Genomic DNA, 18,741 nt, shown 5'->3' with positions numbered 1-18,741 from the left:
TATCTTCTCAGCTTCACATCGAAGCTCAAAAAAAAATAAGATTTTTGTAAAAAAATTGTATTTTATATTTTTAATTTTATAATGCTATAACTTTTTGAAAAATATATAGATCAATAAGATTTTTTTTGATAAATACTATTTATAAACCTCTTTCATTCGACATACCTTTTTTTTAAATAAAACCATTTCCCTTTATATATTTATTCATATATTACACTTATAAATCATAAAACTTGTAATCAGGATATAAATAAGGAATTAAGAGATCATATAGCTTTTGGAATAATCAACTAATTTAAAATTAAATACTATCTACAGATTTGCATCGAAGCGTTTTTTATGACAGTGATTTTAATTACTTTCAGATATCTTTATACTTGACCCAACTATGCCACGTCATCACTCTGTCGTGATTCTATGTGCTGGAATATTTCATTTTTAGATTTTTAGTAATTTTAGTTAAAGATTATTGCACATTTATACATGTAATATAAAATCATACTTTATTTATAGAAAAATTGATACCTTAAGTGTTTACTCAAATAAAAAAATATATATTTTTGTTAATATTGCAATAGTTTGTATACGTATTTAAATTTTATAAAATTTTGGACATTTTTTTACATATTTTTTGTGTCACTCATAGTTCCACTGATAATTATGAAAATCAAATCATTTCTTGAACTAAGACGTGTACAATTCAAATTTTTTTTTGATCATTGTGAAATCCTAGATAAACTGCGATACGCATTGTTGCAGTGTAAACGACGCTAATTAAATTAAATTTATTTAACATATTATTATAGGTTATATTAGTTTATTATAATTTACTCAAAAAAAAATAAACGATAATGTCATTTAGTTTGTAAAGTGCTTAAAATACTATCATAAAACATATTATTTATATCTAATATTACGCCATTTAAAATGTAATTACGTATATTAATTAGATAGTCATGGGCATTTTTCACATTATTTATGATATCAGTTTTGAAATTTTCATGTAATTTAGAAGATTTTTTCGGTGGTTTCATTTTATTAAATGTTATATTTGTGTTAAAAATTTTATTGTAAAATGTTATTGATTTATTGAGAGAATCTTTGATTGGTTCAAAGTCTTTGGTGTACATTTCAATTTTAATGGTTCTGTTATATAAATTAAAAACATCATCTTGTAGTTCTGGAAAAATAGGTGTTAATTTTAACCTCAACAACTCTGTTACTGGAGATGCAATTTTGATCCAGAGAGAGTTCAATTCAAGTAAAGTTAAAATATTCTTGTTCGTTACAACATAATTATTGTAATAATTTTCAAATAATCCTAAGTGGATGTTTATGAAACCAGCGAAGGCTATATGAACCATTATTATTAGTGAAGACGAATACTTTTGGAGTAAAAAGTAATAACATGTGAACCACGTTTTTAAAGATTCTTGGTAAGTATTGACTAGTATTTTTGATATAACACCCCATTCAACTAATGATTTTTTATCTTGTAGGATATTAAGAAGTTTATTATTCCCACCTGTGTGATTTATAAATAACTTTTCTGGTTTATATGATTCAATGAAACTTTTTTTATTAACTAATTTAGATAGCTTATTAACTATTTCAGTAAGTATTCGAATTTCTTCTTGCATACCACTTATTAATAAGTGAGGACTAATACAAGAATTATCTTTGGAAATCATATTGATGTTATTATTCTGTAAATATCTACGTATAATAAATTCTAATGTTCTAAGAGCATCTTTTACCATATAAACTTTCAATGTATTATTATTTGACACATACTCAATATGAAGATCGTTATTTTTAGGATCCATAACGTCTTTAATTGTATTAGAAAAAAAATTTAGCTGCCAAATCCATCCTTCACTGCTTGCCTCATTTTGTTGAAGAATATAAGGAATTTTTTCACCGTACGTTGTCCAACAATCTAAAAACTGTTTGCTGTGTTCATCATTATTTAATAAGGGTTCACTGTTCCAAATCATTTTCAATGCACTTTCGCCAAATTGGAATAAGAATTCTTTATGTGACTGTACTGCGTGATATTTTAAAATCATCACAAAAATCAACAGAATAATACCATTTATCAAATGCATAATAGTAAGCATAAAAAGCTACTTAAAGTTTATACAACCGAATAAAAATGTTGTATCATAAAATATGAACTATTTTAAAGTCGTAAAATATATTTATCGATGCTTTAGTATCTGTTTTTCGATGAAAAATATTAGCTAATAAATATTGAACTCTTTGTGTAGGTTTTTGTGTCAAGAACTATTAAAAACTAATATACTTGTACAAATATAGAATCGTATAACTGAAAAATATTTTATCGTAAGCCTGATAATGAGTAATCAACTGAAATTCAGTTAGCTATCAAGTGTTTTTGTATTTATGGTTCTAACCATTGACGTTTACAAGAAATGATTGTTAAAATAATAGGCAATTTTTTAAATTTTATTTAATACAAACATTGTCAATTTACATTAACTGTAAATGTCTTTAACTAAAGAATGATCTAAATCAGTGGTCGGCAACCTTTTTTAATTCTCGGGCCACATTTACAAGTTAAAAAGAGTTCGCGGGCCAGATAAAAAAAAAAAAATTTATAATTACATTATTTATTATGCAAAAAAATACTATCTAAAACTTAAAATAATAATATGACTTATATAAAATACCCGTACTAAAAACGCAACGTTCAATTATATTTATACAAAATTATATTCAATTAAATTAGTCGATTTAGAATTTAAAGCGGGCCGGACACGGCCCGCGGGCCGCTGGTTGCCGACCACTGATCTAAATAAAACTATGTACATTATATACAAAAGTTGTAACAATAAAATTAATTATTTTATTACAACAAAAATATAACTTTTCGTGAAGGCATCGTAATAACAATAGTAACCTATTATTATACTTTTACTTAGACCATTATTCATTTTATAGTAAAAACAATAATAGTTCCTATTGAACTCCAGAAAGTTAGATCTAAAATTTACCCTTAGAAATATTTTTATGTCATATAATAAACTTTTTATCGTCGTTTGTGTTGTTCGTATTGTATATGAGTTTGTTGTAAGTGTTATATCGTTAATGAATTTTAATTACCAACCAATTTGTAAGAACTCGAAAGATACATTTTCCTTAATTCGGTGACAAATTCTAATTCACCGTTCGCAACACAACTACATATTTTGGGCGTCGTAATACCATTTACGTCGTATACGTCACATCAAACACTTGATTATAGTATATACTCGATTACTCTAAATAAACGAAAAAGCGAAGCGTTTGGAACTTGAGATCAAAATAATATGATCAGTAAAGTACAGTCGAAGTTTTCAGCTATTAAATGAATATCAATAGAAATACCTAAATTCTCCGGTATTTATTCGGAATGGTTATCGTAAAAAGATTTATTTAATTCATAATTACACAAAAATAACAGTTTAAGCGATATACAAAACTTTTGCTATCTAAGAGATGCATTCATAAAAGAAACTAAGAAGGTCATAGTAATTGTCAACGAATTTAGATAATTACAAAAAAGTGTGGAAAAATCTTACTGAGCGATACAGTAATAATAAAATTCTCGTTTAAGCGCTCACTAAAGATCTGTTTGAATTAGTAAAGATGAGAAAAGAATCATCTTCTCAATTAAATTATGATTTAATATCAAATAATATTGAGGCTCTAAAAGAATCAGGACAATAACCTAAATTATAAGCTCGTTACTATTACCTTTAATAGCCACTATACTTGATTCAAACACATTGAGACATTAGGAGATCAGTGCACCATCAAACAAAATATCAACTGTCCAAGCTTTGTTGAAATTTATACAAGAACGATTTTGTGTATTGGAAACTATAGAATCATCACAATCATGATACATTACGCATCATTTTCAAAAATAAAACACATACAAAGAGTGCCAGTTTTCAAAAAGTCATCAGTATTTACTATAACTGGATCTATTAAGTGTTACTTTTGTAAAGAAACGCACACAATATATCGTTGTTTAAATTTATTAAAAATGTCCGTAACCGAGCGAGTCAAAAGGGCAGCCGAATTGAATTTATGTAATGTTTGTTAACGTTAGCATAACAATAAAAAATGTACAAGTCAGCCATGTATTAAGTGTGCGGGTGGGTACAATAGTTTGATACAATTAATAAAAATAACAGAACAACCTGATAAGTCCGTTCCGCGCTTCTTATCTAGAGATGGTTCGGGTAATGTGTGTAACGACGGCGGTAGAACCACCACAACAACTTCCTTCACTATTGCTCATGTACACTAGTCAAACGGCGAGCAAGTGTTGTTATCAACAGCGATTATAATAGCGCACAATATCATCAAAGCGGAACTAGTAGATTGACGTGCTTAATTGGATTCGGGTGCTATTGATAATTTTATTATGCAGTCTATAGTTAATTATTTACATTTAAAAAGAAAGCGTGATAATTGTATGGTAAACTGTATCAATCAGTCAAATTTTACATCTACATCACAATTTGCTGTAAAAGTTAAATCTAAATGTTTTTATTACAACGTAATTTTAGATGTTATAGTATTACCAAAACTGACTAATAGCATACCATCACATACGTTTAATAAAACTAAGTTTAACATGACAATATACATTCAGCTTGCTGACCCTCAGTTTAATATGCCATGAATTACTATTAAAAGAAAGATTGAAACACTAGAGAGCGGTCCAATACTTTAAAAAACTCATTTTTGCTGTGTGGTCAGGGTCTTTGACAAATGAGTGTGATCAAAATAGCATAAGTTTAGTTAGCACTAGTAAACTACAACAAAATAATTTAGAATAAGTGATTTCCAATTTTTGGCGCTTAGAAAAAATTATGATAAAAGAAGTTCAAAGTCTAGAGGAAAGGTTGTGTAAACAACACTTTGATAGAAATATTAAGTGCAGTAACGACGGTCGCTTCATTGTAGAGCTACCATTTAAAGATATACCTAAGTTAGGTAAATCGTACGAAAGTGCATATAGTAGATTTCTAACGCTTGAAAACGATTTCAACGTGATCTCCAGTTAAAAAAAGGGTATATGAATTTAATTGATGAACACTTAGAAAATATCAAGTCTGGGAAAGAGATACTAGATGCGTTAAGAAGTTTTTACGATCGTAGAGGCCTTGTTACCGACATATTTTCAGGTAACACCACGAATTTTGTTTGGACGAGCTGTAAGTTAAGTGGGTTTAAAAAACTATTTTGGTCAAAGAGTCATCAAGAGCAACTACAGCACTTTTCAAATGAAGCTGAAGTTACATGGCATTATATACCTGTTCATTCGCCATATTTTAGTGGACTATACGAGTTGACAGTGAGAACACGGTGTTGATCCATGTAGAAGCAATATTAAATTCACGTCCTATCAATCTAATGTCGTCGAATCCAGAAGACTTATCAGTGATGACGCCGAGTCATTTCTTAACTGGTTATATATTTTCTTATTTGTTTGGACCCGATGTGACGGTATATAACATCAATAGAACTGGGCAGGACACTTTACTCAACATATTTGGAAGCTATTAATTATTGTAACTTCTAGAAAAGAACAAATGGTCAGCATTATCAGGTCACAGTGTTCAGATCGGCCCAGTTGCTTTAGTCATGGAGGAATATTTGAGATGATAGCCGGTAACGATGATAAAGTTTTGCGTTGTCAAGGTAAAAACGGCATATGTCCAGCACGCAAAAATTGTTTATTGCCTTTCAAAGGGACCAACCCGAAGTTTAAAAATATTCTTTTCTTTTTACTACTTAATGTTTTGCGAAAATATTATGCATTATATCTGCTAAATATGTTCAGTTTACTAACTTGTGAAATTATTATTTACGTATGTTGATTTAAAATTGTAATTTTGTACGAAGTTACCAATATTTATTATTATTTATTTTGTGATTTATTGCTTACATGTGTTGAGATTAATATAATATTTTAAATAAAATATGTAGTAAGCATAAAATGTATTCATGATTATTATATTTATTTAGTTAAAATATTATTTGTTATGATCTCATATATATTTTGTTTGTATCTTTTATAGTTTCTTAAAAATTAGCGTCTTATTTTTAATTGATACTTACATTCTTAAAAATATAAATTAATGAACTAGTTTCATTTCAAAAAATAGTAATTTATTTAGAAATCAAAAATTAGATATTTGTATGCAATAATGCTTATTATCTAGAAATAAGTTCTTCGCGTATTGATTCGGCTAGCAATTTTATTCCCTAAAAATAATACAAATAAAAAATTATCATTTTCCAATTAACTATCGTTATAATTTAAAAAAAAAATGTAATGGAATTTCTTGCCTTATCAACTTCTTCAGGCGATGCTATTGAATATGAAAGTCGTAAATATGGCGATGGCTTTTTCGAGTCCGTTGAAAAAGCATAGCCGGGCGCAACAACCACGAGTTTATCAAGACATTTTGAAGTTACTAAGTGCTTTGTATCTTCCAAACCAATTACTTTTAACCATAAAAACATTCCACCCGAAGGCTCAACCCATTCAACCAAACCTATTTATAATTTTGAAAAATTTAATTAATGTATAATCAAATGCGATTATTAACATGTTGAAAGAGTAAGAACACCATAGGATTTTTTGGTTTTCGCTAAATCTATTTTAATAATTAAAAATATTTAGTATAAATAGGGTGTGGTGTAGCGCAGTGGTTGATTCAGTTGCTGTCTTAGAGCTGAAGTTTAGGTGCGCTGTTTGTTGTTAGTCTACGGATGGGTGACCATACACCTTATAATAAAGTTGCATCAGGTCGACAGTCGATGTAAAAATTCTTTTAAATCATTGTAAGGTAAAGTCTACCTCAAATAGTTGCGATAAAGATCAAGGAGATGATGATAATGATGAAAAATATTTTAAAATAATGTTTGCATTTGTATAACTTATATTTAATGGAAAATATTTATGTATTATCGATAGAAAAAGTTAACTAAAAATAATAATAATAATTAACCCAAATATATATATATATATATATATATATATATATATTTGTTAAATAAGTACTTAAAAAGAAGAATATTTTTTCGCAAATCCTAAATAAATCCAATCGAAAGTAGTTTCGATATTCGTTTCATTATTGCTAAAAGTTTTTAATTAAACAAATTATAGTTTACTATATTTTTATTTTTAACTGAATTGGCCATGGATTTTGAAATTAAAAATAAAAAAATGACGAAGTGACCTATCATATCATTAATTGTTAAATAATACATAGATTTACCATCAAGATGATTTTTAATTGCTTTTATCATATAATTTTTCTTTTTGAGGTAAAATTGTTTTACGTGATTTATATGTACTACCCAACCATCATCGTCCCAATGCATGAGTAATTTGTTGACAAGTACTTGTGATAGAGAAGACGTGTGAATGGTCGAACTCTGAACGTGTAATTCCATTTGCCGTAACAAAGTCTTTGGACCTGTAACAAAGCCCACACGAAGACCAGAACTCATTATTTTTGAAAACGAATCAAATCTGAGAACGCGATTTTCAACATCCATTGACATGAAACTAACAGGGTTTTGCTAAAAAAAAATATGAACATATACATAAGTTATGGGAAAATTGTTATTTATTTTGTTTAGAACTTGAAAAATATCAATTTCGGAGTTATTCTTACTGGATTTAAATATTAAATGGTAGGAATTCGCCATTATTGAATTGGTTGTTTGCTGGTAACAAACTACCAATAAACCACGTAAAAAAGAATAATTCGACCCAAGTACTTTTTCATTGCAAAATTAACGAAATATTAATAAACATAACAAAAAGCTTACTTTTTCAAAGCTCAAGTGGTAATATGGATCATCTTCTAAAATTAATAAATTAAATTCACAAGCCAAAGAATAAATATACTTTTTTTTATCTTCAGCTATAGTTACTCCTGAAGGATTTGATGCTGTTGGATTTAAGTACAAAATCTAAAAAATATTTTCCTAATCAATCTTTCAAAACTTTTTTTTCTTAAGTTACCTTTGGAATAGGAAGGTTCTTTAGTTTCCTTTCGCGTAAGGCATTTTCAATGTCCTCAATTATCATTCCAGTGGCGTCTTCTCGAATGGCTATTATATCTGGATCATACACTGTAAACTAATTTCAGTTACAGATATAAAATACGGGTTTTCCTTTAAAAAATAGATAAAATTTCACTATTTTGATATATCACGTAAATAGGTATATTTGATATGTAATTATAATTTTTAAACGTTTTAAATTTTCTATAATAATAAAATATAATTTGTATATTCGAATATCACATTTTATATTGTTATAAAACTTAAAATATAAGGTGATAATCATCAGTTATTGGTTGATAGTTAAAACATTTAAAGTTTTTCAAAACTTAATTCGGAAAATACGTGAGGATTTTTTTAAAATTTCAAACCTTCAAAATTTATGATTATTAATAACTTATTAAAGAAGGATGATAGATTAAAGTGGTTTTATGTAGAAGAATATTAAAGTTTTAAAATTTGGAGTATTCTTTTTAAAATATATAATGCAATTAAAATAATTTATCTCCCTTTCAACATATTTCCAGTTAGAATAAAAAAAACGGCTTTTGAAATTCTTTTTACATTGTCAATACAAAGAATCTAAAAGTTCAAAACTATAGTATTTTTTTTAGTTATGGCTATTAATTTGTAATAAAACATACTAATGATTTTGCTCCTGGATATATTGGCTCGGGTAGAATGATAGGATCGCCGATTTTCATACACATATCTACAGCTTTCGACAAACCTTCTTGAGCCCCACTAGTAACCATAATGCTTTTTTCATTCCAATTTTGTTTTCCATGGTACTTATCTTGAATTTTTTTTAATTTATGCAACAAAGGCGCATAACTAAAAGAATTTTATCAAAAGATTTAAGTGTCCTTTAACTAAACATGAACATTAAATTGAAAAATTTTATACCCCATAGATGGTAAATATTGTAATGCCGAAGAAAATTCTAATTCGCTTAATTCGATACGTTCACCAGATATTAATTCAACAGAAATTCCTTTAAATGGAAATGTTTGTACGTTAGGAACACCAACTGCCAGTTTTATGCAATTAGATGGTAATTTATCAACGAGACTTGCTTTAACAATCAACAAGAAAAAAGTATAGCAAATTTATAATTAATTTTTTATAAATATTTTTTAATTGTGATAATTTTATTGAATTTTAAAAGTAACCTATTTCTCTCAGCTCTGATGGTGTTCGTTTTGTAGCGACGTCGTTAAAAAAATGCGTTACATTAATTTTTGGTTTAGATATATTAGTAGCGATCTTAGAAGATAATTTTTTATATGAACTTCGAGATATAAAACATTTTGATATATATAGCGAACACTGAAATTAAAAAAATTAATATTAGTTCAAACATTATATTTATAATTGCCTTGAAAAAATATACATAAATTAGATGATTCAATTTTAATATTTTAAACAATTTTTTTATAAATTTCGTTAGCAGCTTTACATTCTATTAATTAAGTGATAATTTTATTTTTGCTACAATCTAAATATAAACTTTATAAAAACAGATTATATTCATTGAAAATAATGTTTTGGTTACTTACTAAGTATTTATTTTTACATTCATTAGCAATAAAACTGCGAACTAGCGTCTGTTGCCTAATTAGTGAACCCATTTAAAATATATATCTTCTTTTTAAAATTTGATGCAAATTTTATAAATTATTCTGTAATGATGAAAGGTTACTGTAGGTTTTTTATAACTATAAAATTAAATATTGACACATTTCTGTATAGGTCGTGTTAACATTATTCCAGTAAATGTATCAAGCATGTATATTGTATATTAATTGTCTATTGAGATGGTGAAAAGGAATTAAAAATATAATGCAGACTATTTAAAATATTAATATAATTAGTAAGTTTTTTATTTTCACGAAATGTAAATTATAATTTTATCTTTATTGTAACACATAAGTATCTATCAAAATTCAAAATACAAAAATTTAGACTGTATAATTTAATAATAAAACAGTATAAACGATTTTTCGTATTACTTACAATTAAATTATTTAACTTCAAAAAAACGTATTACATTTACTTAAAATTATTACATCTATAAACAATTATGAACAATTATTACTCAATTGTAAATAATAAAATGAAATATCAACTCAAAGTAAAATATAATTTATCATTTCTTTCCATACAAGATAAACAAATGACGACCTTATTGACCCTTTATATTGAATCATTTTGATTATTATAGATTGAATAATAAGATTACAAAATGTTTGATTATTTCAAAAAGTATATACTAAACTAAAAAAATAATATGGATTTATTTATCTATTAAATATACAATATTAAACTGTGTATTTGCTAAAAAAAATTAAATTGAAGTATACACCAAATATATATCAGATTATGAAAAAAAAAATAATTTATAGAAGTTGTTAAAAATAAACTTGTGTCAAAAAGTATGTTTTTACTTTTTAAAATTTTTTTTTTAAATATGATTATATTGTTTTGATTGTAAATAATATGTCAACTGATGTAAAATGCGATATGTAAAATAGAAGAAACAACCTGATCAGTCTATAAGAATATTTGTATTTGTGTTTTAATGTTGAAAAGTTTGGTATCATTCTGACATGCTGCCACAAATTGTTAAATACAATAAATTTGATTTCAAACTTAAAATTTTTTAATTAATATGTTACAATGATAAAACGATATGTGATAAGAGAAAATTAAAATTTCATGACAGGTTAGATTTGGTTATGTGTAGCTTTCTATGTTGTATTATAGAGTGCAGCACCACATTACATATTTTAGTTTCGATGCGAAGCTGAGAAGATTTTACTATGCGTTTTTTTTTTGTATGTGTGTCTGTTAGCACTTTTTCTCAGCTATCACCGAATCGACTTCTTTCAACGATACATCAAAAAATCACAAATAAAATGTAATATACTTTATTATGGAAAAAAAAAATTTCGGACTTAATTTTATTTTCACGGTGAAAATAGTTACCAAATGCTATTTTTGTGTGAAAATTCTCGGTTTTATTTTTTACATTTTTAACTTTATAATGCTATAACTTATTGAAAAGTGTATGGTTCAACACAATTCTTTTATGAGAAATAATATTTATATTCCTTTTTCATTCGATATACTTTATCTTAATCAGGATATAAATAAGGAAATAGCAAATCATGTAGCTTTTGGAATAATCCACCAATTTTTTAAGATTAAACACTATCTAAAGATTTGCATCGAAGTATTTATGATAGTGATTTTAATCACTGTCAGATATCATTATACTTGACCCAACTATGCCACGTCACCACTATGCCGCGACCCCCCTGTGCTGGGTTTTTTTTTAATGTTAAATTTATTTTGAACATATTTAAGTAGTTTATAGTAATTCGATAACCCTACATATAAATGGCAATCTATAGACTATAGATTGCCATTTTTGGTTTTTTTTTTACTTAGAAAATTCATTATCAGTTAAAAATATTTAACTATGACTCCTTCAATTTTTTATTTGTAATTCAGAATAATTATTTGAGTCACTATTCTCCAATAATTACAATGCGTTCACAAAATATTATTGAAATCTTATACATCATAGTTTATAAAATAAAATTTTGTTATCATTCAAAACATTTGAATTATATCTACATTACTTATTAAACAAATCAGAAACCAAAACCACCCTCCAAGCATGACTATGCTAACATTACTTACAAAAAACTAAAACATTATTCAACAATTGAAAATTTATTAATGAAATTAAATAAGTTAGAGTATAATTATTATTACATATTTGGTGTTTTTATAATTCTTTTATATTTTTAAACAATCTCAAACGCTGACATATATTTTTTTTCTTGTTTGCTAATTCTGTTTAAAATTAATATTATTGTAAAACATAAAAATATATAGCCTATGGCTAAAATTGCTCTTACAATGATTATTTGTTCACTATGAAAATCTATTTTATGAAGATTATTGTTTTTACTTGTAGGTACATTTGCGACATTGTATATTTCTTTTTGATCATTAAAATTGTTATTTAATGAACAGGAAAAATTTATAAACAAGCTTAATATAAGTGATACTACATTTATTTTGAGCTTAAACATTTTTATCTAGTATATATAACCCATATAGTAAATGTAGAAAAATAACTAATAGCTGTTGCTCGTCGCAACTATATTAAAGTATTTCCATGAAATTCAGTGTTATTTTTAGTTGATATGTTAATATTTTTTATTGTTTTATATAGTTTTAAATTTTAGTATAATTTTTAATGACAAGTAATAAAAAAGTAATAAATATATCTATCAATATTCTTTTTATAACACAAAAAACTATTTGTTAAACTGTATATAAATCAACAGAGAGCGCAAATAGTACCTAAAATGTATTATAACTAAAAAATATAAACCTAAAAACTGTAATAATTCGCATGATGTAGTATTGTTTTAAATAATTTCTAAAAAATGTATAATAGTTTATATTGTATTTATTAATTATATAATATTTGTGGCTAATTTCCAAAAGTTTATATGCCAGTTCTGGCAGTTTTTCTTGAAAGCAAAAACAATTTTTTAAATTCTAAAATAACCTGTATTTTATCACATATCCATTTATGTTGTTAGCTTTTGGATATAAGCCACAGATATAAGCACAGGGGAATCGCAGCACAGGGGGGTTGCGGCACATTTCTGCTATTTCTTATTAATATCCTGAATTAAAAAGGGATTATTAAAAAATATTATTTCTCATAAAAAAATTGTGTTGAACCATACACTTTTCAATAAGTTATAGCATTATAAAGTTAAAAATGTAAAAAATAAAATCGAGAATTTTCACACAATAATAGCATTTGGTAACTATTTTCACCGTGAAGATAAAATTAAGTCCGAAATTTTTTTTTCCCATAATAAAGTATATTACATTAGCTTTAATTTAAGATATATATATATAAGTGTCAGATTTTCCGGAACACTTTCAAAATTAAAGTTGAAAAAGTAAATTTTTTGTGAAAAAGTTGTCATTTTAAATCCCCCCTGTGGGCTGGTTAAGTGTCAGATTTACAAAAAAAATATACTAAATGACAGGTTAAGACATCAAGCATCTATAAAAAAACAAATTATATTAATATATTCATTTTTGAAAAAGTTATGGCAGTTTTTAGTAAAAAAAATTTCGAAAATTAGCGATTTTTAAATTTGTAATTTTTTTGGAGGTTTCCCCCATTTACGGGGAACCAGGGAAAATTTTCAATTTTTGAGGGTAATGTCTTCGACTAGATACAATTTGTGATCTTTTGACGTATCGTTGAAAGAAATCCGTTCAGTGAGAGCTGAGAAAAAGTGGTAACAGACACAAAAAAAAAAAACACATCTTAGTAAAACCAATACTTTCTCAGCTTCGCATCGAAGCTAAAAAATATATTTTAATCAGGTTAAGTCAAAATNTTAGTAAAACCAATACTTTCTCAGCTTCGCATCGAAGCTAATAACATGATTGGTACAAAATTAATTTCTAAAAAAACATAAATGATTAAAAATATATTTTTCTTAGTATTGGTACATAAATAATAAAAGTAGTCAATAGAAATTTTATACTATGAAAAATTCGATGTAGACATTGCATAAACACACATGAAGCCTTTAGAATTTAATTCTAAAGGTTGCTTTGAACTATTAAATATATTTTTTAAATTGAGCTCTATTTAATCTTTTTAAAATACCTTTTTACAAAATTAGTTACATCTTAAAAATTATGTTTTGCTCTTAAAATAAAAGCTTATAACTATTTGCAGATCATTTATTTTAATTTCGAATAAATTTTCCTTGTTGGTAGTTTTTAGGGGTGCCTTATTCGATTCATGGTTGAAAAATAATCTTATTAAGTTTTTCGTTCATATAAGTATTGAGCACTAACTATTTAATTAAAAATTTATTTTATTGCTGTATGATATGTATATATCATTATGATATTATGATATTTTAAAATTTAATTACATTTATTTTAAGAAATAATCTGTTAAAGAGCGATTTTATAAACTGACCAACTTTTACTTTTGTCCCCTCTTATTTTCCCCTTCACTTTTTGATGCTCACCTTGAGTTAGCTAATTGGTAACTTGTAAACCGCTTTCTTTGATATTTAGTTGTTTATGTGTTATGAATAGTCTCTGTTTTAAGTGTCTCTTTTATATTTTTTTTTACAATTTTAATATTTTATTATTCGTACTATATAATATAAGATAAACTATAATTTTAATTAAAGTTGTAATTAATGATAATTCAAATGGTAGACATATAACTTTAAAGTTAAGCTTAAAATTTATTCTTCGATTGACTAACAAAAAATGGATTTAATGTTTTGGTCATCTGATAGGAGTTTTTTAGAAATTGTGGGAGTTGCTGGTTTATGTATATTTTTTCTAAAGATATTTTATCTCGGACTAAAGTTTTCTTATGAACACTTAATAGCACCTATAATTGGATTGACGGTCAATTTTCAAAAAGCTGGAAAATGGGCAGGTAAGAAATGCATAGTTGATAACATTTATTTATGTAATAAATTATGATCACTTTAAATAAGCTTAATACTCACTTGATAAATTTGAGCAAGTTTATTTTTATTTACTTTTTTAATAATTTATTTGTTATCAAATATTATTAAACATAAATATAAATAAACAATTTGTTTATTATTGTGCATAACACGGTTTAAATTAACTTCATTCTGTATTATATTTTCGTATAAAATCTCGTAAGCTACTTTCATTTATTGTTATTTATTTTTATGTACCAGTAATAACAGGTGCCACACATGGTGTTGGAAGGGAATACGCCGAACAGGTATGCATTTTGATTCAGAGTACATATTGGCCGATTTATATTCGTATAAGCACTTACGACTGCTAAAATAAATGTTGGTTTTTTTCACAGTTAGCAGCTAAAGGATTGAATATAGTATTAATAAGTAGGAGTAGGGCTAGATTAGAAGATACATCAAATGGCATAAGTAAGTTAATTTTCCGTTTAAATTTTTTAGTTGCAAAAAAATTAATTATACATTTGTAAATTTTAAGTTTAAGAGTATACTTTTTATGTCATAAGGATTAATTAGTTCCTTGTATTATTTATTTTTATATTAATTTTACTAAATAATTTTTTTGTAACTCAGACAGAGATATCAATTTTAAATTTAACAAACTTTCAGAATTGATTAAAAAGCACAATTTTTTATTGTATAGCTATATATTTATTATGTAAGCTAGGTCTTAGTATGAATTGGATATTTGCAACCATTATTACAAATATTTTAACATCATATTTTGTGAACATAATTGCAATAAGACGTTTTGAATAATTAATAAGTTATTTAATTTTAGGAACCAAGTATAAAGTAGAAACAAAAATAATTGAAGTCGACTTCTATGATGAAAATCCAGAATTAACAGACAAAATAGTTAGAGAACTATCCGATTTGGACGTGGGTGTTTTAGTCAATAATGTTGGACTACATAATCCTTATCCCGATTATTTTTTGAATTTCGATCAAAACAACCCATTGTATGAAAATATGATTAAGTTAAATGTCACACCATTGGTGTATTTGTGCAGAGCAATAATGCCTGGAATGAAAAAACGCCGTCGTGGAATAGTTATAAATATATCGTCAGCTGAAGCTGTTATAAGCAGTCCATTACTTGCTGTTTATGGTGCTACAAAAGTATGAAAACCTAGGGTCTTATTTATAGTTAATTGTTATGCATAAGTTTTACTTAAGCATGTTGTTTAGATAGCTTAAGTATAGCTATTCATAGGAATTAACAATAAATGTAGCCCATAAACCAACTTATGAACTAACATGATTATTTTTATTTATTTAAGTAAACGCCGAGTATTAAATAATAATAGAATATATGTAAATAAATAATCAAAATATATATATAAGTATAAATTAAATATATATTTTGAAATAGAACTTGACCCTAGTAAAGTCATGAAAAAAGTCTAATTTATTGTTTACTGAATTGAAATTTATTAGCATACGGTTAACCGGTAAAAAATTACTATAATATTGCTAATACGAAGGAATGTAGAATAGTGAACTATTACGCAATGTAACAGTAGGAACATGTAATGGAATATAAGTCAATATTTCAGGACAAATTATTAAGAAATTACAATAATATATACATTTTTTATCGTCATAATTATTTCATATGGGTCTAAGTAAAAATTTGACACTAATTTCGAGTCTGGTAAAACTTTTTTCTTAAAATTCAAAATTTAATAGTGATTTTCTAAAAGAAATTTGACTAGAAATAATGAAGTTATCCATATATTATTAAAAACAAGTTAAGTTATATTTGAATAAATAAATATTTGTTGTGAAATTGTGTTATTTAAAGTGTTTTTAAGTTGTTAAACATTTAAGTTATTAAAGTTTAATAAAACAAAATGTACATTTGAAAATTTTAGTAAAAATGAAAAGCTGGTTCTTCTTTTTAAGATATTACTGTTAATAATAATACAATAGATTGACATTTATACTTTATTTTACTAGTTTTATTTAAAATATTCTAATTTACAAAAAAATTTTAATTAAAATCTGCTAAATTTGTTGGCATTGTCGACGTATAAATATATAAATATATTTTAACTGTTATCTCCCAGTTTTTCTAATTCTAATTTTTTGTCTAGGCTTTTATTGAGAAATTTTCTAATGAATTGACAATTGAACACAAAAACGATGGAATTATTGTACAATGTGTAATACCATACTCAATTGCCACCGAAAGTTTGTCAAATAGAAACTCATGGATGGTACCAAGTCCAAAAGTATATGTTCATTCTGCTTTAAAAACAACCGGTATACAAAGTTTAACTACAGGATATTTACCTCATACTATTTTTGTGAGTAACTATTTAATAAATAGATTATAACATAATACTATATTTCAAAGTAATCTTAATTCATTTTTAATAATAAATATCTGAAATAATATGATTATCTAAACAAGTATAAATACTTTCAATGTTAAAAAATAACTTAAAACGTAATCTAAACTATATAATTATGCTCAATTCGAATTTTTTATAGGTGAACATTGTACAATATTTAGATTCTATATGCCATCCATTAATATCATTATTAAGATTAATGACTCTTTTAAGAAAACGTGCCAATTTTTTGAAAGGAAATTCAAAAACATCGACTGTTTGAGTTAAAATATGTACTAATAAACTTATTTGTTGATATTAGTTATTATAAAATTGATGTTACTATTATGTTATACATAAAAATCTATTATTCTTTATTACTTGTATAAATAAGTAATGTATTTAATTTATTCATTTAATTTTAAGTTGTCCAGTTCAAAACATGAATAATTAAAATAAATGAACAATCTCACAAACTGAGATTGTTACAATTATTATACATTTTACTTTTTCTAAATTTTTTTTTAGGTATAATTTTTTGCATTATTATCTAGTTTTTGTTTAGTTTATTACTAGGACTGAGAGTATATGCATTTATAAATTTTTGTTGAGAAATTTTGAAGGATTTCAAGTTTGTGCAACTAAACACTACCACACTTCATTTTTTGTCTAATTGTATAAAAATAATTCAAGGGTAATAAAAACAAATAAAACTTTTTTTTGTTAATTTTTTTCAAAAATTCATTTTACAACGAAAAAATTTAGAGGCAGTGTTATTAATAAATCACACTGTAAAGTAGCGTACAAAATATTTCTCGAGTCTTAAGGGGATCAACCCTCCTAATACATTTCTCTCCACAAAAACTTCCATAACAACAAATTACTAAGTTTTTAAGACAATTAATACAAATTTGTACTAGTTAATGGCATGTTTGGAATAACTTCATAAATAAAAAAAACAAAATTTATAAATACATGCAATTCCATTGAATTCCTATAAATCACCATACGCGGAATTTGAAAAAATTAAGGAGTAAATGAGTTTTTTTTCTACTAAAACAGAATTTGGAACCACAAAAATTATTTTACTTCTCGAGTACAAAATATTGAACATATCTCTGGTCATGATAAAATAAATGCCTAATTGTCCATTTTTTTCCTAATTTTTTTACTGTTTTCTCTTTAAATTATTAATTTAAAATAATATTTGTTCGAAAGAATATTTAACATAAAAACAGTAAAAATACTTAAAAAACATACATTTACATTTTTAACAGCGTATAAGAGCTACTTTTTAACATAAACATTTAAATTTCCATACATATTATGGTCAGTTTCTTTCAAACAATTTCTGGGAAGCATTTGAAAAAATTGAGGTGCATTTATATTGAAACAAGAAAATTTAAAATGTTCATAATAATCACAGTTGTTTGTTATTTTAATTGTGAACAGCACAATTAAATATACAAAACTGTTTTATTCAAGTGTTATGTTTTTGCTGTTTTTATGTTAAATATCATCCTTCCGAATGTGAAATGTAATTTATTTAATTATTTTTATTTATTTTTTTTAGTTTTTTATAAAATCAATAAACATTTAAATTTAATCTGTTGTAATTTATAAAAAATATTTATTATATGACAAAACGGCGTAGTATATTGAATATATAATAACTTATTTACAATTATTTATTAGGAATATAT

The 18,741-nt window shown here is 25.4% G+C and overlaps 2 protein-coding genes across 3 annotated transcripts; one reads left to right on the top strand and one right to left on the bottom strand.

Annotated features, from left to right (window-relative positions):
* Positions 1-6,065: 6,065 nt before the first annotated feature.
* LOC126897676 (kynurenine/alpha-aminoadipate aminotransferase, mitochondrial-like) lies at positions 6,066-10,833 on the bottom strand. Of its 2 annotated transcripts, none has more exons than XM_050671451.1 (10): positions 10,648-10,833; positions 9,663-9,785; positions 9,276-9,432; positions 9,010-9,178; positions 8,748-8,937; positions 8,063-8,179; positions 7,867-8,010; positions 7,308-7,614; positions 6,373-6,581; positions 6,066-6,288 (listed from the first exon to the last, which is right to left on the bottom strand). In XM_050671451.1, the coding sequence occupies exons 2-10, from the start codon at positions 9,732-9,734 to the stop codon at positions 6,238-6,240; spliced, it is 1,416 nt and encodes a 471-aa protein (XP_050527408.1). In that variant the 5' UTR covers positions 9,735-9,785; positions 10,648-10,833; the 3' UTR covers positions 6,066-6,237. The 2 variants fall into 2 exon arrangements, with proteins under 2 accessions (XP_050527408.1, XP_050527409.1); XM_050671452.1 differs by lacking the exon at positions 10,648-10,833 and adding an exon at positions 10,120-10,227.
* A 3,419-nt stretch (positions 10,834-14,252) lies between these two features.
* LOC126897682 (very-long-chain 3-oxoacyl-CoA reductase-like) lies at positions 14,253-18,499 on the top strand. Its single transcript, XM_050671459.1, has 6 exons — positions 14,253-14,623; positions 14,898-14,944; positions 15,035-15,110; positions 15,481-15,821; positions 16,799-17,011; positions 17,199-18,499. The coding sequence occupies exons 1-6, from the start codon at positions 14,449-14,451 to the stop codon at positions 17,319-17,321; spliced, it is 975 nt and encodes a 324-aa protein (XP_050527416.1). The 5' UTR covers positions 14,253-14,448; the 3' UTR covers positions 17,322-18,499.
* Positions 18,500-18,741: the final 242 nt, after the last annotated feature.

Source organism: Daktulosphaira vitifoliae, unplaced genomic scaffold, assembly GCF_025091365.1.
Source record: "Daktulosphaira vitifoliae isolate Bord-2020 unplaced genomic scaffold, ASM2509136v1 Scaffold_2, whole genome shotgun sequence".
NCBI lineage: Eukaryota > Metazoa > Arthropoda > Insecta > Hemiptera > Phylloxeridae > Daktulosphaira > Daktulosphaira vitifoliae.
The sequence above is the reverse complement of the archived record's forward strand: the minus strand, read 5'-3'. Positions and strand labels throughout refer to the sequence as shown.